This window comes from Pseudopipra pipra, chromosome 1, assembly GCF_036250125.1.
Source record: "Pseudopipra pipra isolate bDixPip1 chromosome 1, bDixPip1.hap1, whole genome shotgun sequence".
NCBI lineage: Eukaryota > Metazoa > Chordata > Aves > Passeriformes > Pipridae > Pseudopipra > Pseudopipra pipra.
Window position 1 is genome coordinate 25,277,101 of NC_087549.1, and position 20,758 is coordinate 25,297,858.

The 20,758-nt window shown below is 35.2% G+C and overlaps 1 protein-coding gene across 2 annotated transcripts in view; it reads right to left on the minus strand.

The window, feature by feature from the left end:
* Positions 1-20,758, minus strand: part of SLC26A7 (solute carrier family 26 member 7) — a 70,868-nt gene that overhangs the window by 26,499 nt on the left and 23,611 nt on the right. For both annotated transcript variants that reach the window (XM_064649093.1, XM_064649102.1), the window contains exons 5-11: positions 16,028-16,192; positions 10,631-10,783; positions 9,071-9,153; positions 7,409-7,556; positions 5,229-5,342; positions 2,522-2,599; positions 925-1,020 (exon numbers count right to left, since the gene is read on the minus strand). In XM_064649093.1, the coding sequence (XP_064505163.1) occupies positions 925-1,020; positions 2,522-2,599; positions 5,229-5,342; positions 7,409-7,556; positions 9,071-9,153; positions 10,631-10,783; positions 16,028-16,192 (837 nt within the window). The remainder of the gene's footprint in view (positions 1-924; positions 1,021-2,521; positions 2,600-5,228; positions 5,343-7,408; positions 7,557-9,070; positions 9,154-10,630; positions 10,784-16,027; positions 16,193-20,758) is intronic.

Sequence of the window (20,758 nt, forward strand, 5' to 3'; positions counted from 1 at the left end):
CAGCTCTATTTCCCATACTTAAATCCAGTACCCCATTAAAAAAACATTTTACTCAGTCTAAATGATTAGTCAGACTTAACCATTACTGCTGTAAAGTCACTGGTGAGTTCATCAAAGCCCAATATTAACTCCAGTAAACTGTATCTCCCACCACAGAGAAGGACAATATTGTCAAAATATCTTTGTGAATATTAGTTACCTTAAATATATGGGATGTCAGTATATATGTATCTATGAAAGTGCCTAGAAGTTTTGGTTCCACTAACTGGCCAATACATTCAAAAACTTCCACAGAGGAGAAATCCAGGACTTTTCTCACACATGGATTTGTCTTTACTATTCACTAGGAATTCTGTGCAAATTCTGTCAGACTATTCAGACTTTGTATTAAACTAGATTTCTGATGTATTCTTCCCCTCATAGCGCAGAATCTTTCGTTATGATTGAACAATAGATATTCTGTTTGCAAAATCTGAAAGAGTTAAGGCAATTTACCTGCAACAACCCCTCAACACGTATCTTTCTGCATCCCCAGTGTTTCCAGTTCTGTTTTTTCCTGTATGGTCATTCCATGTCCCCAGAGGACAATGATACCCAAATCTCTCCAATAATACTACAATAGCAAAAGCTTATGTCAACCAGATAGAGAAGGCATAAAAATTAAACACATATTTGCACACATTAACCTGATTGGTCTGTATACACATTGCTAGCATTAAATTAGTTTTGATTATTTATCATTTGCTAAAATGCCATTTTTTAATACAACTGATATTAGAGATGCTGTTATTCTGAGCCAATAGTACACAAAAATACTAATGGCTTGCACTTATATCTTCTAGGGTCACAGAACTATTAAAGTTTATTTATTAGGTATTTGTTAAAAAGTCTCAGGAAAACCTCCTTAGATTAAGTTTGACTTACCCAGTCTATTTTATCCACATTCCAATATTTTTTTAAGTCACAGAACTGCATTAGCATCCCTTTCAAGCCCACAACAATAATGCTTGCTAAGACACACTGCAAAGACATAAAAACAAAAGAATTGCAGAATTGTAAATGAAAACAAATGCTCTTTCTTTTATTTAGCAGTCACTGTTATAATGAAATTATAAAAAAAATGGTTCGTGTTTCAAAAATGGGATAAGCAGAGGTGTCCTTGTGACATAAACACTAAGAGCGTCACCCTGTTTTGTTGGGGTTTTTTGTTTGTTTGTTTGTTTTGTGAATGCAATCTATGGGCCACCTAATTGTGAGAAAAATTACAGAAATTTCAGGACTACCCAAGACTCTCCATGTGTCACCAGACCAGCTACATTCTCCCATAGTCTGAAGTACTCACAAGCAAATCAACATTCTACTTCTACACAGGGAAGAATTTTAATTCCTCTTCTTCACTTCCTCTCCTTCCCCTAGCAAAGGCCTCTAGGGCAAAAGCAAACAAAATAATTTGTTGTTCTCTGAATCAAAAAAAGGAGGATATGGATGATGGATGATCTATAGCCAAAAAGAATGGAGTACAAACCAATGAACTTGCAGTGGGTAGGTGGGGAGGGCTGAAAAAACATATTAGAAGAGAAATAAAATATCAAGAAAGCAACAATGAAAAAGTATATTTTAAATATGGGGAAAAATGCCTACAATAAACCAGTCAAAATTTACATATAATCCATTTTAAAAAATTAAAGTAGGAAAGTAGGAAAGTAAAAAAAAAAAAAGTAAGAAAGTAAAAAAAAGACATACTGTACACCCCTCTTCAAGTGTCCTTACTTTGCATGCTTAAAATAAGCTATAAAAGGATCTGTTTGAAAAGTGAGAACTTTCATGACACCATGTAAACAATAGCATAAAGTAAATTTAAAATATAGTTGAGCTAAAACTTCATGTAGAAACATGGCAAAATTGTGGACAGTTTTGGAGCTGTATTTTGCAGCTTTGACATGCCTCTAGTTAAAATTAACCATTAATTTGTAATACCAAAAGACAAATATAGCTTATGTGAAAAGATGCCACACTGTTTTATAGTCTTAACACAGAAGATGTATTCCATGACAGAGATATAAGAATACTTCATAATCTTTCTATAATTAAGCTTAGATCACTATCTAAAATAATTTGTGTCAAATTTATTTGAAGAGCAAAGTCATGTATCATATGCATACCTGGAGAAATATTGAAAATCTTTATTAATTTCTAGCGCATTTTGTCAATTTACAAATCCACAGCAACTTTGCTGTATGTTTTTCATAAATTACAGGCCAAAAGTAAGTAGAAGAGAAATGCACTTTTTTTTATTTACTTATGTGATAGCCTATATATGCAACTATATATGTGTAAAATCTATATGTCTTACGTTGTCACATCTGTATTTTATGATTTGGAGACTTACTGTGCCCTTACTATCCTTTCCCCCAATGACATTAAATAGAGCTGTTTTAGAGGTAGCACTGCCTTTCCCTGAAAAAAAAATTTCATTAGAAGTGTTTAACATCTTAATCTTTAAAAAAGATAAGTACCATACCATAGGAAGCCAGTACAGCAGAGGTCCAATTGCATAGATCACCACAAGAATTAGTACACAAGAGATAAGGCAAGCCATCTAAAACAATAAACAAGAAATGAAGATCATCAGTCTAACAACCATCAAATAAAATTGTGAAAAGGATTAATTATATATAATACAAAATTAATTAATTTTGTAGATAAAGTCAAGAATCAGATGCTGAAGATGTTACCTGTTAACACATCTGTGAATAGCAGATGCATGTAATTTCAGTTTTAATATCTGGTGATTACCTTCAACCAACTACAGTGAAAACACAGTGAGAAATCTCGACATCTGTGCTTGACCCTGCTACCAGCACACAGACACAGAGCAGAGCATCACTTATGCACTTGGTAATTAAATGGAGCATGTGTGTGCAGTATCTCATCCCAGAAGTTTCTTAGCACCCAGTGTCATTCTGTAACATATTTATAGCCATGCACCCTATGTTGCACTAAATAGCAGATCTGTTATAGCACTAAGCAGAAGTTATGTATGTTGTCATTTTTGCAGAAGACATTTAACATCTTTTACTGGAATTAACACTAAGAGAAAAGTATTGTGTTAAGTCAAAAACCACTAATGATTTCATGTTAATATCAGTGGACTTGACTTTAGAAAATGTGAGTACAGTTTTTAAAAATATTTTAAAAATCGTAATTAATGTAGGTAAAATTAATCCAGAAAAATATATGGTCTAATAATTAGATGCTTCTTCACAGTATTTATGGTATTCATCTGATTGAAAACTACAGTAAAATTGCACTGTCCTACTCCACTCTGAGTGTTCTCTGAGTTCTTCTGCTCTTGTAAAGATACAGTTCAGATTCACAGAAGGTTTTTGATAAGTAGACAGATGCTCACTTTAAATTTATATCGATAATATGTTTCTTTACTTAAATAATTAGGTTTCATTTTAAGAGACAAGTCGTTAAAAACAAAACCAGACAAGTTGCTAAAACACTAGAAAATTAAAGTCATGGTGTACTTAAAAATACCATCAAGAAAGATAGACAGAGTGTTTACAGAAAAAGGGACAGAAAATCTGCTGGTGAAGTCACAAGGAACTTTTCCCTCCTTCTGCCTTCACAAACAGCAAGCAAAAAAAGTGTTGATTCTGTTTGAAGGACACTTCTAGTCCATGATAGAGTCCCTCACTTCTGTTTTCTCCCAGGAAAAGATATCACTGAAGAACAAATGGCAAAACTGAAACCCAGGTATAGCCATTTGAGAAAAAAGGGCAGTTATGCGCCTCTGAAAGTCTCTTTGCATTACTTCCATGACCTATGCTAAACTCATTTGTCTCTATGTAATCAAAGTAACCCCTCTCTCTTCTTTTTGCCTATGACTTGACCAACATTTACAAGTGATGTTTTTCTCATCTCTTCTTTCTGCCTAGGCAGCCACAAAGAGGAGGATCAACTGGATGTGTTGCTTTCCAAAAATAAAGGCAGGAGAAAGATCGTTACATTTATTGAAGTACTCTCATAGCCATACTCTAACTTTCAGATGCAGGCTCTGCTATACTGTGAAACCAATGTATAAAACAAAGCAGATTTTTGCCATGCATCTCCTACCTTGAAATCAAACTATGGTGGTTTCTTTTTCCATTTTGTGTATTGAATAACCTTCTATCAGGGCCTTTGCCTACATGTACCAAAGCCAAAGTGCTCAAATACCCTATATGCCTTCAGGTTATAGGTTTTCAGGTATAGGTCTTCAGGTTTCCTTAAATCTTCCTTGAAAAAGCCAGCAGAACATGATGCAGTACAACTACAAACTGTACAATCAGTACATTGACAGGTTGCAGAAGAGGATGTCTATAAGGATGAGGGCACAAGACACGGCATTGAATCCAATGAAAATATATGAAATAACTAATAACAAGTGGTAGCTAAACTATTTGCATATAAATGCTTTTCAAGATTATTATTTATTAGATTATTCATTATGATTACTTGAGTTAGGAGTACCCTGCAGGCTAATTAGCAAGTAATTAACATGTAGATTTTTGAAGTAAAGCCCTGTATAATTCCTTAGTATTGTGACATCTGCATGTGAAATAATTGCAGGACATGGTCAAGAAGAAACAATACCTATGGATTGTACTTAGCCTTTTCAGTTGTACCTCATTACCTTTTTCCTTGCAGCTAATGGCCTTTATACAGACAAGAGCAACAGTTATAAAATGACAACAGAATTGTAGAATTGTTAAGGTTAGAAAAGACCTTTAAGGTCTTCAAGTCCAACCATCAACCTAGAACCACCACCATGCTCACTATTAAACCTAAAAACCTCAGTTTAGGCTGTACTACTAAATCCATTAAACACCATTGGAGGGCACTTTTGTTACACTGCTGACAAATTCACATAAACTGAAAGGGCTTTTACGTAGCTTTCTGCAGCCTGAAAACACAACTCCTAACCTCCTTGATCCCACAGACCTGACAGTTTATATTGAATTAAGCAGGTAAAAATGAGTAAGTTGGAACCATTAGCTTTCCTAGGAAGACATTGCTGATCAGATGCAATTTCATGCAGATTGTTAAAAATGAGAGGGCAGAGTCATTCCCAGGACAGAGGAGAAGGGATAATAGGGAAACACAATGCACAAATCAGTACAAGTTCCAGTGAGCAGTATTACAGTTTTAATTCTCTGACTTACTTCACTCTAACCTGTTACCTGTGTTTTGGCGCCCGTACTGTACAAAAGTGCAGTTCGTCCCATCGCTGCAGCACTTGGTATGCAAAAGAAAAATGAAGGAATCACGTTGCTGAGGCCATGAGCCAAAAATTCCTGCAAAGTTGTTAAACAGAAGATGTTTTTTTTCCTATTGTTCTGTCATTTCAATGCCTCTTGCCAACAAAGGAGTCCCCGATGTAAATAACTGATAAAGGATGGGCATATTTTTGAAGGAAAAAAATCACATATGTTCATGAAAAAGGATTTCCCAACAGAATATATCTTCTCACAACTCAGAATTAATTTGAGTGATAGAGCTGCTGAACCAGATTCATCAAAAGCAGGAGGCACATTTTGTTCATACAATAACGCTATTGCTAAGTTTTGAAGACAAAGTTCAACCAAAATATTTACATCTTGATCTACATCTGCCTTTTAACTGGCCAGAGCCCCAGATAGTTATATTTGGAGAGTGTCCAGATCATTTCTGGCTTATGACTCTACTGGATAAAGATAGACACTGATTTTGTTTCTTTTAGAGGATGTTTTAGTGAAAGTGAAGTGTGGTAGCCGTACTATTTGCATGCTGTCTTTCATCACAAATGTATTTGATGTTTGTTCACAGACAAAATGCATACATGTCTGACCAAAGATTTATAGAAGAAAAAGTGGAAAAGCCACCTTGCACATGCAGCCTAAGCTGAACAGTGTTTTCTAAGGAAGCATTCCTGCTTGGCCACCCAGCATCAGTTTTCTTCCCAGACTGTTTGAAGCATACTGGTCTGCTGAGGAAAATGTGTAAGAAAAGACCTCAGAAGTGCTTGGGGCACAAATGGTACTGTATCCAGCCAGGAGAACACCTGATCATAAGTTTATCTTCACAGCACAGCACAGTACCTCCTAAAAGCTTCCCAGGCAGCCTCACACACACCCTCCCGCATGGCACCATGCAGAGCACTGTGCCTGGCCCCTGAATGCAGTACAGCCACACCACTGTTCTCTTCTCATGGAGGTTTTGCTCTTTTGCTCCATTATTCAGTGCAGACATACACATAGTTTCCAAGGCTTCATTAATTAGCTGTGTAAGCTACAAGACTTCCAGAGTTGCAGGAAGACATACAGGTTGCTGTGCTCCATTGAGTGCCCTTGAAACAAAGCAGCATGGTACTGTGAAGTCTGGCCTGTGTTAAGCTCAAAGCACTTTCCTGCTGCTCCCTAGAAAACATGGCTCTGAAGCATCAACAGAAATTCATGGCCCAGTGTATTCATACTGAAAAATATTTTAGAGACTTGAGTAGGCAAGACCATTCCCACTATAATTTCCAATGACGTAAGAGTTGTAAAGCAGAGGAACTGATGTAGCAAGACTGACCTGTCTAAATAGGGGGTTCAAATAGACCTCCAGCTGCAAAGCCAACTCTATGTCATTCATCCCAAATCCCTTAACAAAAAGGTGGAGGTAGCCTTTTCATCACACAGTACTATTGCCATTTATCTGCAACTGAGCATTTCTTACCACAGTGCTTGAATTATTGTCTCCATGGATTTCCAGTTGACTTGGAGTTACCCACCCACCATGACAAGCAATGTAGTGTAGAAATAATGCCCCAGTTTTATTTAAGCATGTCCTCTGTAAAGTGGAAATCTGAAAAGAAAGCTCCTATGGTTGTAAATTTGGCAGCACTCTCTGAACCCACCCTACTTCTTTTGTACAAATAAACCTTTATTTCAGATGAGACTTCTACTTCACGTAAAATAACTTCCTTTTATAACATCAGATGTGTCCTGGGGCTTATAAGTACCTGGTTTTGTTTTAGAATTGCTTTGTTTCATTAATCAGTGGCTGATTTAACATCATAATTTGTCTTTAAGAGCTCCTCTTCCAGAGGAAAGGCTGTCTCACCTTAGAGCAGTGAAAAATGCTTTGTTGTCCAAATGCTGCACCAAATGTAGTCTTACAAGACTATCCTGAAGGATGCACTTCCCTAAAAGAAGGCCTCAGCCAGCGAGGGTGTTCTGCAGAGATGATCTGAACAAGATTTGGGTGTTTCTGTAATCACTAGAAGGCGTCAGATGCCATAGGGAACATACCCTTTCCTACTGGACATTCATCTATAATACTTTTCCAAAATGATGAAGTGATGTCAAGGCTTGGTAACAGGAAGGAGAAAGAGCTTTACCTGGTTGTCATCCACAGTGTATTTAAACTTTTTAGCAGAGCCTTGAGCAAGAGCTAGTGAGGCCACATAACCAACCAGTGCTACTCCAAAAGCTTCAGTGACTACTTCAGGCAGGACATTCATGGGTGGCATTTTCGGTGATGGCAACCTATAAAAAATAAAGACAAGAATTTTTTCAAAACTTGATACATAGTCTCTATAAACCTGCAATTAATGGAAATACAAGGAAAACGATCTCTGCATGCATGGCTAATTTTTCTGCTACTTGTAAGGTGACACTTTTCAATATTTTAGATTAATAAGATCTCAATCTGTCGGGAACTGCAGAAGAGAATTTGTAGAAGAAGATAAAACAGCTTCAGATGGAGTATTCAATTTAATTCCCTCACTGAGAGATAAAATCAGCAACCATTCACTAATTTTTTAATGTTCAGTAGAAGAGACCCTATTGTATTTTTTTTTTAATAGTTGGCTTTCCTGTAAAGTTTAATTTAAACCTTTTAAACAATTTCATATCCTGTAGGTAATGGACAGTATGGACATTTATTTCATCTAATGGAGACCTTCTAATGGGGACTGCTACAAAACAACAAATCACCCTAAACTGTACCCCACAAAAAGACTTTGGTCTCTCCAGAGCACAAATCGTACCACCTGAGAAACAAATTGTGCTCTTAAGGTTTCTGATGCTCTTCATTGGCAAGGCAGTTAGATATTTCAGGTAAATGACTAAAAATACTCAGGAATGATTCCGGCTCTGCTTCTGTTTTTCAGCACTATTCGTGTTAAGTTAGACAGAAAATAAATTCCTGATTAAAGCTGCAAAAATACAATTTACCTGTTCATTACACATTGAAGGGGCACACTTTGCCCTGTTTTAATCTCAGATTCATAGCATGCCCTAAATACTTAAAACCAATTTTTGTTCTCAGAAATGTCCCTTGTTTTATTTGTATCAGTGCAAACTACCACACAGGCACTTACGATATCTTGAACTTGTACTTTGTGATATTTAGGGAAATCCTGCAATATCCAAACAGGAGGTTACACAACAGCTGTGCTCTTCCATAACAACCTGTAGAGTTTGAACATTTTGTCTGAAAACTAATCTCATTCCTCTTTCCAGCTACTTATACTGATTTTTTTTTTTTGCCTTCTTTCAAGGTCATGGAGAAAAGTGTATCACTAACTGTAGTAAAAATGCTCTTTTTTAGATTAAACATAATTAAATCCTTCACATTTCCTCAGAAACTGCATTGTCTAAAATTACTATATGAAGAATGAAGTGTAGTAATTGATAAATCTTATTGCAAGTCCTTTCTGCTACAATAGCCCAAGGCAACTCTGAAAAAGCAGGTTGCAATAATCTTGTAGAGAGTGTTCTGCCCTTCTCTCATATATCAAGTATTTAGTGCCTACTTTTTATTCCATAAAGTCATAAAAAGCTATGAAAATGTACAAGAATACATTTTTGCAATGGCGTCTATACAGATAAAACTTGTTAACGTGGGGTTGAATTGTGAGAGAGTATTTGAGGAGACGGGAAATGAATATAATAGATTTTTTTCTCTCCTTATTTTGGAAAACTACTTTGACCTCTTCAGAGACTGTTCTCAGAAATAAATATATTTAAAAGCCACGAACAAATAAAAAGCACATTACCCTTTAGGAATATGTCCCACAACTTCTAGGCCATAGACGTATTCCATATCAGCATAGTAGCAAGCAATGGATGTAGCAATTATCTATTGATTCAACATAGAAAAAGACGTTATATTTCTATTGATTTTAGCTTCTGACATGGTCCCTATTATTGACACACCTAAGCACATAAAACTGTTCATACATTTATCCTTAGATCAATCTAGTAAGACAGCAAAGTGTTATTATGAAATTTTTGCAAATATGGAAGAGAGTCAAAAGAAACTGATATCTGGACACAATAATGAATTTAGAAAAGATGGCTGGAGAAGGACTATTGTGCAGTTTGTACATTCTGTGGTAATGAAAGAGATTTGTATGAGCCTCTATAGAGCCTCAGGAACCTTACCAATCATGGTCCAAACTCCCTCTATTCAGCCTGCTCCCCAAACCACTGCCATTCATGTGAGAAGCTTAAAGAAGTGCGTAATTTAGGTGTCCCTGTACAGTCTGATTCAGCAGATGTTCTCTGAGCACATCTAATCCAGATTGGCATTGTTGACTTCAGCACAAAAGACAGCAGAATATATGTCTGCTTCTTATTTTTATGTTCCAGCAGGTATGAATCTCGCTGAGGAGTGGAAAGTTTGACCCCAAAGAGGTTCAAAATCATTTCCCATACTTTTTGTGAGATGAACACACAAATCCCAGTAGAACAGGCATGGGTTCCAGTCCTCAGTCCTTAGTTTACTGGTACGTTTTATCCAGTATTTTAAAAAAGGTAACATAGGAACAGATCTTAAAGCATGGAGGAGAACCACACTACCTCCTTTTCCAGCATTTTGCCCAATAAAAATTATTCTTCTGTAAATAACTTTTTCCAGCAAAAGAAGATTAATTGTGACAATCCACCATGAAAAGCACCTGTCCTTCATATTTTGTATTTTGTTTTAGAGGCTTAGAGAAAACCAGAAACCTTCTACCCTGGTGCTGATCATATGACTACAGCTTAATCCTTAAAGCAGAGGTTTATAATCCAATAGTTAATTTCAATGTAGTCTCTGCCACGTTAAAGGAAAACTGTTAAAATAAATAGTAAAATTATATAAAGCAACAACATAGATATTTAACTTTGTTACAAATAAATAACAAGCAATATTTAAGCCACAACTACTCAGCACAAAACTTGCCTGGAGTTACCGTGTGCTGGTTACTTTTCACTTTCTATTTCAAACTTCTTACACTTTAACATACTAGGTTTTGTGTTCTTGTGACTATGTAAAAAGTAGTAAACATATGAAAAATATTATACAAATTGGGAGCATATGTCACTTCTTTCTTAATTATTTAGCCAAACTGTTTCTTGTTCTTACAATTAACATACAGCCATGAAAATTAGCTGTCCATTTAATAAGTGGCAGGTGTGAGTGCAGGTAACTATGGACAGCACAGTAAACTTTAGTAGAATAAGTGGCAGGTGTAGGTGCAGGTAACTATGGACAGCACAGTAAACTTTAGTAGATTAGTTGAGCCACTTAAAGCTTTCTAAGAAAAAGCCTGATATATAATTTTTGTACTCACCAGAAGTAAATCGATGGGAAGAACAACTTTAATGTCTCTCTGAAATTTCTCATTCAGTTCTTTAACAAGAACAAGCACCACAATGCTCAGCAAGGAGAGAAGTAAAGCCTCCAGCTGAACTGATCTGATATTCTCAAATACGTAGGCATAAATCTACAGCGAGCAGCAAATAACAATTACAGGTCAAAAAGTGTATTCTGGATCACGCGCTACAGCATCTTCTACACAACTTCAGACATCTTAAATAATCAGTGAGAGCTGAATCAATACTGCAAAAGCTGAGTTATTTGACAAACTGGCCTATACTTTAGATTTTACAAGGAAGAAAATCACCAATTTACTATTACTATGGACTTTTAAGAAAAGGGAAGAAATGAGTTGATTCCAAAATCAAAGAGATGTGGGCTCGTTATGAAATGAGTGTTGTCTATGAAAGTGGCAGCATTAGCTATCTGTGTTCATGGCATTAAATCTAATTTTCCTAGACAAAGTTAGACATAAGATTGACTGAATAAATACATTTTTAATGAAGACTTACAGAGAAGTATATATAAGCTCTAAGAATTTCTGTTGTTCTTTTAAATTTACTAAAAAGACACTTCCATTTCATTTTAAAAATACATAGCCAAATCTTGTAAATCTTTGCCATAGCTTTTTCAGACTTTGCAACAAAAACATTATGTGAACTGCCTAGAATATTCTTCTGTGTTTCTCTTCAAATCATACCCTTCAGGATGTAGTCTACATCAGCCAATAAATGAAAAAGAATGGAACTACCAACATTTAATAGCCCATATGAATTCAGTAGCCCCAACAGCCCTATCCCCAAAGTGTCTGTAATACACTGAAACAATTCTGGCAGTAATACATAAATACATAAGACTAAAGAGCTTCTGCTGACTAGTCTGTTCCTGGATAACCATATTCTGAAAACCTAAAAGCACTCAATTCATGACATGACCAGTGAAGACCTTTCACAAGAAAGAAAGAGTATATGGCCCTTAACATGAATGTGGTTAACATACTATAGCCATCTCTTTATACTATACATTTTACATAGTATTCTGTCCACTCAGTTACTCTACTCATCCAAAGTAAAACTGTATATCCTAAATGTAAGTACCTAAAGCTCAAGGATGTAATAGCACCAGCATCTGATTCAAAGAGATATTTACAAATGTTTTAATCACAAACGTCATTATAAATTCAGTATTTCACATATTTTGAGGACGCACTTACTGAAATAATTTAGAAATTATGCAGCAGAATTTAGCTTTATATTGCAGTGTAAAAACCAATATTTGTCACTATATAATTTAAAAAAGGTTTTAAAATCAGTAATAATAAATTAATTGAGCTGTTTGCCTCCTGTAGTTTTAATTTTATAGCTACTTTTCTGTAAAGATTCTTAATGGAACCTATCTGACAATATGAAGAGGAATCAAGGAACTTTTTGGTAATCAATGCAAATTTGCACCTAAGTGAAAAAAGCAGTATTTTAGCTTTGCACATATGTATACAGATACTGAATGTCCCTGTATTTTCACATACTTTCATAGGGTAATATTGAACATTATAATGGTTTATATTCTAGAAAGGATGTGTATTCTGATGTATTAATGAAATGCTCTGAGGGATTTTTTTAATGCATATATGAAACCCCAAAAGATTAGCTGTAAAATGAGTATAGAGGCTGAAGCAAACAAATGAATTAAAGGAACTTGTTATTTAAAATACTTAATACATTTTAAGAGTGGAAAACCTCATTGCATTTTCAAAAATATTTAATTCCAAAGTTTGTTAGACAAATACATCACACTGGAGGGAAAATGTACAGGCAACTATTGTGAATTGTATAGGGATCAAATTGGGGAAAAAAGGAGAAAAAAAAGAGCTGATAGTGGGAACATGAAGGGTTTTTTTCAGATAATTGCACAAAACCACACAAGGACAACAAACTTGCAACACAGCCACAAAAAATCCTGTTTTGCAAATCAAGTTTCTTACTTGCAGTTCATCTTGCAGTGCTGTATTTTCTCAGAAACATGTGGAAAGAGAAATATATCTATACATAAATAAAGGGCAAATACAGATACTTTCTTCTGTTTTCAGATGCTAAGTAAAACTTGATGACGCTTTTCTTGTCCATTGTAAAATTAGATATCATGTAGTATTCCCTCATCATTTTTCTTCTTCACCTTCACCCTGCCTTTTCCATTGCAAAGTATCAACTGATGCTGCACTGTGCATCTTAACTGCAGTGTTACAGACCATGTACACAGAAAATGAAATTATGTAAACCATGTGTAAAAACCAAAAAAACCATAGGTTCAAGGCCAACCTACTAAATTTGTTCTCCACATGCAAAGTTCATTCAATCATGATCTCACTTGCTATAAAGAATCCATTTCACTGCCTTGCTTTACTTGCAACTCTTCTATCACACTTTATTAAACATTCTTATTCTTGGTTTGCCAACCCAAAGGCTGCCTGAGGCAAAGCAATAGGTTTTGTGAGTGGGAGGTGTTTTGGAGTAGAGAAAGAAGAAAAATGTAAGCAAAATACCAGTCTTTGGGTTTCGAGAATTTGAAGTAAAGAACATGTCCAGAGAAACATGACAAATTTTCCTTTCATTCTCTAGTTACATGTGCAAACTAACTTATACATAATTAGTATAATTTTCATATAAAACTACCACCACAGAAGAAAATTGCTGTTAAAATCTAAATCTGGTACTTCTGACTGAGATATTGGACCTTCTTAAGGCAACCCATAAGTCTGAACAGATACTAGAAACCTTTTAAAACACTTCTATGGTAAAACTGTCCCTTTTTTATTATTCTCTCAAGTTGTACAGAATGAATTTCGTTTGGTCAATTCTACAGAGCAACTCAAAACCTTAAAAAAAATCAAGAAAATTTTTCTTTGGAAAATGTTCAAAGGGGTTTGATTTCAAAAGAGAAGTGAAGGGCAAGGAACTTGTTTCAGATACATTAAAAAATACAGGCGATAAGGGAATAGATTTCTTTCAAAGCATTTGAATGACCTCATTTATGATATCATCAGCACACCAACACGGAATTATTTCTTCATATCACTGCTGTTCTTTATTATTGCTCATAATGTATACTTTGATTATGTTTTGGCTGTGGTACTTAACACCACTTATGTGTACAAGATGAGAATATTCCTATATGTAAGTATAGGCTCGATGGAAACACCATGAAAAAGAGGCTAGTCACGTTTTATATTAAAAATTATTTATGAAAAGATTTTTAAAGAATTAAAAAAAATTTAATATATGATGAATCATTTGTAATAGTTTCACAAGCCAACTCATAAAAATGGCTATGATACTTCTAGCTATGCCCCGACAAGATAAATTGCTTGTGTTTATTATAGGCCCTTTATTTTCTTTAATGAATTGGTCCTGTAAAAAAATTATTAATGAATTATCCATACAAAAAGTTATCAAATTTATAAAATACTATGAAAAACCATTCTAAAAAGCAACATTTTCTTATCAGAGATTTCCCATTAACAAATTTCTCAAAATAATAGCAAAAAATAAAGCACATAGCAGGGCAGGAAGATACAGTCAGTGCTTTTAAATAAGGTGTCCTGATTTAGTGGCTAACTAAATGAAGCCTCACTATCAGTGCAATGTAAGTATCACTTCAACAAGTAAGTAAAGTTTTATTATGAGAAAAATGTCTTTTTGGCAGCTACTGTCATAATATTACTAATGCCAAGAGATTATGCTCACAGCATCTAAACTCAGGGCTTGATGGAATAAGTTACCATCAAGAATATATTTTGCTCTTTAACTTTTCAGCCAGCAATATGTACTTTCCAAAGGCAGTAACCATGATACTTGGGGTGGCACATCACCCCGCACCCTTGGGCCAGCCCTACGATCTCAGTGTTGACCAAACCAGCTGGGTGGTGGAAGTGTCCTTGACTGTACCAGGTGCTCTTGCACGACACAGGTGGGAAAAACACTGTGGCAGCAAATTCAGCTGTCTGACCAAAGCAGGGAACAAACGATAATCAGTCATTCCCTGACAGCCCTGGGACAGCACCATTGTTGCTTGAGTTTTGGAAACGATTTCCAAATGTTTTGGAAATTCCCGTAGTTACCAAGCTGGGTTATGGCCCAGGTGGAAGCTTACTGATAGAATGTTACCATTGTTACTAGACTTTTGAATAATTTCATTAATTATTGATTTGAGTTAGTGCCAGGATAGGAATTGATTAATGACTAAAACAAATCATCTTGTGAACCTAAACACAGATGTCTTAAGTCAGAGGCCATCTGAGCCCTCCTGGGCCACAATGGGCTGTGCCAGCACCTCCCTCTGGGTTCATGGGCACCTCTTCAACCCTCATCAACCTTCAAGTCTGCAATACTTGAAAGACCATTGGTTAGGATGAGGCCTGGGCTGGTACACACACACACCCCCACACCCCCCCAAACACCTTGGGGTGCAACCCAAGTGTTGAGAAACACTGCAGTATTTGCTGTTAGTATTTCACTGAACTTGAAGGGAATCTTTGACAGGTACCTGTACATGCACAGAAATAGATGTATACATCTTTGCCTGGGTCTGTGAGTGTGAAATGATCATGGTGTGAATGTCATTGTGAATCTATAATTAGGTCACTGTTATAATTATAGCAAGTTCTATTTAATCACTTCGTAAATGCTAAATTAATCCATAATGAAGTGCTGTTCAGCCCTTTTGCACACCTTATCTTTTTGCATCCATATCCTTACCCTGTTTCATCCTCAGTCTCCATGTAAATCATTCTAAATTGATTCTAATGCAATTTTCCTATGTATGCTTCATCCATGGAATAAGTAATAGAGTGAAACTTGCCATTGAACTCTGTTAGTCACTCTTTCATAAGTTCATATTAAAACCTGTTTTTTCGCCAATACCTTTGATGGTGATCCTTTAAGCAGCTTAACCACTCACGGGAACATTACTGTATGAAATGCTGAATGAATTTTATAAACATTACCTTAAAGCTATCCACTTGCTGTGTTTATCATGTCATAAGGCAACAAGTAACGTATTTTGGGTAATTTTTTGCATAGGAGATCCACAAATCATGGGCCAATTTCCTTTTACCATAATGACCATCAGGTTTAACACATATATTTATTTGAAATTGATTACTGTATCCTTTTAAAATAAGACCCATTTCTGCTAGTTCTTCATCAAGTTTTCCAAATCCATTCTTACAAACAGACAAAGCAAGATGAAGGTTCATCTTGTGCTCATTCACACACGTGCATAACAAATTTCTTACTCTTTATATAGCATATAGCTATATATGTTATTTAATAAAATGTTAGCTAATGAAGTAAGCCATCTCTTTCACTGAACTCACATGAAAAAATCCCAGTGGTCCCGATATATATGGCATTTTCATTCCCAGCAGATACTTCACTTGTGAAGTCACAACGTGTGTAGCTGCTCCTGTTGTCATCGCGCTTATTACTGGCTCTGTTAACAAGAACGTGGCTCTGCCCAACTGCAGCATAAACATTGCTACCTAAAAGACAAAGGCAGGAGTATCAGCAGTTATAATACAGTGCACCATCTTGGTGATAGGACAATGAGCCACAGTTCTTTTAATATATTTTAAGATAAAAGAGCTGAAGACGAAAAGCAAAAGTCTTTGAAGGACAAATATAGCTGAAAATGGAATCCACTGAAGCTCTCTGGGTTTACCTGCACTATTTTACTTGCACCACTAATTTACCAGATTCTAACATCAGTTTAGTAACAAAATCGCACTCAGAGAAACTCTTAGTATTCTCTCCCTTTCAAATATATGAGCACAATCAACACCATGAAAACATCAGTTCAACACAGCAAAAGGAAGTAAAGCAACCTAAAAAGTGAGGATGCTGTTAAGACTCATTCCTGCTCCACTGCTATCCAGCCTGAGTAGGCAAAGGATCATTATCTTCATCCAGCTTACTGATTACCATCATGTTGATATCAAGATTCCCAACATTAGTAATTCCAACAGTAATTGCCAAATTTATGAAGTGGTATGGAGAGTCTCATGGAGAGACCTCTAATCCAGGAATCTGAACTACAGCAGAACCTACAACTATTGCAGATAGTTCATAGGAATACAGGACAAATATTCAAAGCACCACTGGGCTCAACTCTTTTCTCCCCTTATTCCAGACTTCAAACATTCTTTTCCTCTGAGGTATGAGATTTGAGAGCTGTTAATTCTTTGAATAAAGTTGTTACATGACTACAGCTGCTATTGTAGTTTACATAATGCCTAACTTTTTTCTGACACATGTTAAATTACATTTACATTTTCTCCCCTTACAATGAATTCTGCAGATTCTTGCTTCTATGGTCTTGCATTTGCTGTTCTTCTGCCTGAAGTTACATGCTCTTGGCACATAGTTGTTTGTTACAATACTTTCTAAGAGGATTATTTTGTGTTTACCACACTAAATATCATCATTTTGGAATATATCACTGTGTCCTTTGCTTTTTTGTGTGTTCCGAAGCTAAAAGTATCACTTCCAAATGTTAGCATTCTTTATGCCTGAACACTATTTATTTTTTCACCATAAAATTCACCTGTATGCAGTGAGCTGTGAGCATAGTACCCAAAAAGAAACAAAAATACCAAAGTGGATTTTAATTTACCACAAAAATCTCTCATGAGCAATTTCCTCTTCCATCTGAGCAATTAAATCTGAGATTTTTTTTTCTATTTCCCACTAATAGCATGTAAATTGCTCTGTATCACGTGCAATTGGAACATTGATTGCTGTTCAAGATTGGACTCCAATAATGATAATTACTGTTATACCCTCAGTGAGTAGTAATTTAGTTAGTCAGGCCTAAAACTGATAATTACTAACTTCAGATATTTTGTTTAGCTGTTTGTTCTAACAGTCTGCCTACTAAGATATTTAAAACACTGTTCACAGTAATGATGTTGAATAAGAATTAAGTTCTTCCTTTCCTGGTGAATTTTTGTTTGTTTTCTAAGATCAGTTTCTATTGTATGAAGGTGATATTTCTGACTGGGTAATAGCTTAGTTTCCAGAGAATTAGATGTATGTTTATTTAGCCGTGGAATTAGAGACAATTCTTTGAACTACATAATATCACACAGAAGTGTTAGTTACTATTAGCATTTCAGAGAAAGTTATTATTGTGATTAACAGGAAAATGGTGTCATAATTGCTGAACTTAGAAACTTCAGCATCACTCTCAGATTTATTTTTTGGTTCTTAACTTTTTTTTTTATCTTCAGCATTTTAAGAGATTGCTTTACAGATAGTAACTAAAAGATCACATTTCAACATACTTTTTATTGTTTGCTAATAACTGTGGGTTATGTAAAATACATCCAAACCGTGAGTATGGTTTATGTCAGACAATTTGCTTTCACCAGGTATGCATTTTTGATTAAATTCATATAAATGAAAACAAGAGCTGCTAGAGGAAAAAAAAAACAACACAAGAGAAAGTGAGAGAAAGTAGCCTTGAATGCACAGTAAAGGAAAAGAGATCATGGAAACAAGTTATACAACCAGATAATTAGGTAAAAGTGGTGGATGATGTGATTTCTAAAAAAAAAAAAAATTATAGAAAAAAAAAAGGAAATTTCAAGATGAAACAAAGATAATACAAATGGAACCTTTTCTTGCAGCTGTCTTTACTGCTCCATAATTTTACTCCAACAAGTAGAAGAGAATGGGGATTTAGCCAGGAGAAGAAAAATGAGCAGTTGCAAAAAGCAAATTCAAGCCCTTTTGATTCTTGTCCACTTTCAATATTTTCTTCCCATGACAACGCACTCAGTTTATTATTATTAAAATTATTATTATTAAAATTCCATTCAACATGTAGTCAATTTAACTTCATGGCCAGTAAAAATTTTTATCACTTAACAGCTCTTTGAAAATTACTAATATCAAACTTTCTGTTGAGAGTAATTGAAAGGCTGATATCATATTACCTGCTGCACAAATTCAGTTTTGGAGAATGAATTTTAATGCTCTTAAAACTCCACTGTCCTGGAAGGTTTTTTCACTGTTATAGCAAATAAAAGTGGTGGTACCCTTTCTGATGATTTGCTGTATGGGCTGAGAAGACAAGGTCAGGAATGGGGAACATCTCTTGGAGGGAAACACTACAGAGTGTGAGACTCTCATTTAGTACATTTTATTGGTTATCTCAAAGTCAGAGGTTGCAAAAGTCAAGACATCTATGGACCATGTAGAGAAACCAGTCAGTCGTGGGCAGTTCAGCTTCACTGAGCAATCAGTTTAAAACTCTTCTCAGCCTGTGTCAATAGACATTTAATTGTGAGCTTTTGGTCTTCTGCATTGCAACTCTCATATTCATTATGGCTGTCTCGAGAGTGTCTGGTAGCTTCTGATGGTGTGGAAAGTGATCTTTCCACACTCCAGGACCTGAAAAAGTCTTCTTTCTATGGTCTTTCTCTACTAACACGTTGTATGCTGCACCATAATTGTGGGAACCAGTTGTCCCACCTAGCCTACTTTTAGTTTTCAAGATACAGAATATGAACCTGCAAGAAGTTATTTCCACTGTAAAAGAAAAATTAACTGTTTTCCTGATTATCACTTATAATAGACTCATGTTATAATCTCATGAAAAACTATGTGTAGCGTAGAATAGAGCAACATAACATTCCCCACAGGGAAGAAAAGTTTTGGACAAGAATATTAGCCTTACAAAAACACCCTTCATATTCAAATGTGCTCCTTTTTTGTTAAGTAAACTGATAATATACCATGTAAATTTGTTCTCCTGATAACTAGAAACATTTTTATTTCAAATACTTTATATCAGCAACTAATTACATGTTAGTTTTCAAAATACAGCAGTTGAAAAACTTACTAGTGAAAATGTAGAAGACTGGAATGCAATAAGCAGCTATTTCTCATTTACAGAAGAGTAGCACAGCTGAACTCTGTAACACTGTGGTCTTAAGAGAATAAAACTTTTTTTGTAGGAAAAAAATTATTTTTTCTCATTTTGATCTGCAAGCAGCTTTCCTCTATTCAGCAAATCTTCATGTTGAATTTCAATTTAGTATGCTGAGGTTCTTTCATAGACACATATATTTATGCAAGCATTCTTGCACATATAATATATTAATAGGGGAAAAAATCTTATCCAAAAGCTTTTTTGATTTTTTTTAATGTTATAAAGGCATCATCCAATTTTAATTACAAAATTATCCCATAGGCATCTGTTATGTTCCCTCACTTCCTCTCCCCATCAATACATCTGATGTATTTAATATCAGGAAAGAATTCTATTAACTTGACTAGTTTTCCATGCCCTGTTTATCTTAATAGAGTAGGAGCTACACAAATATAGGAAAAAATTTTCATTATTCCTTCTTTTCTACTTTTAAAAAATGAAATAGTGAATTCATTATATTATTTTTGTAATTACAGTTTTTATTTTACATTTACTTATTTTCTATTTTAATACTATTTTATCCTCATCAGAAGCCTCTTAAGATGACTAAATATTTTTCGTCTTTTATAAACAGTCCCTCAAACATTATATTTAAAAAGCTGTTTAGGACTCTGAAATTTATTACTTGAAAAAATTTAAGCAACTAAGCACCAAATTTCAAATCTCATAAGCTTCACCTGATGATGAGAAAACAGTTCTAATTTATTCATGTCGAGATGGCACTGAGATTCACAAAGCTTGCTCAGAGCTTGCCTCACACACAAATGCACAGTTATGGTCTGCACAAAACATACAGCAGCCAACAGCAGATCATTTCAAAAACACACCTCTACCCTTTGCTTTCCCTCCATGACTCACTATTTTGTATGTTTTTCCTTTTTTTTCTTTGACATTAATTGCTGATTAGAGTACTTAGCCAGGCTACTGAAAAAATAGTATCAAATTGCTTTTCATGCCAAGGACCTTCAGCTCTTTACCTACTCTTTCATAGAAGGAAACAGCTGTTTTGGACAGGGACTTTTCATCCTACATATGGAGGTTGATCAAGGTATGGAATAATCACAGCATCAGTTGTTTTTGCGAAATCAGATTTTTGCGCTGATTAGAGCACTGC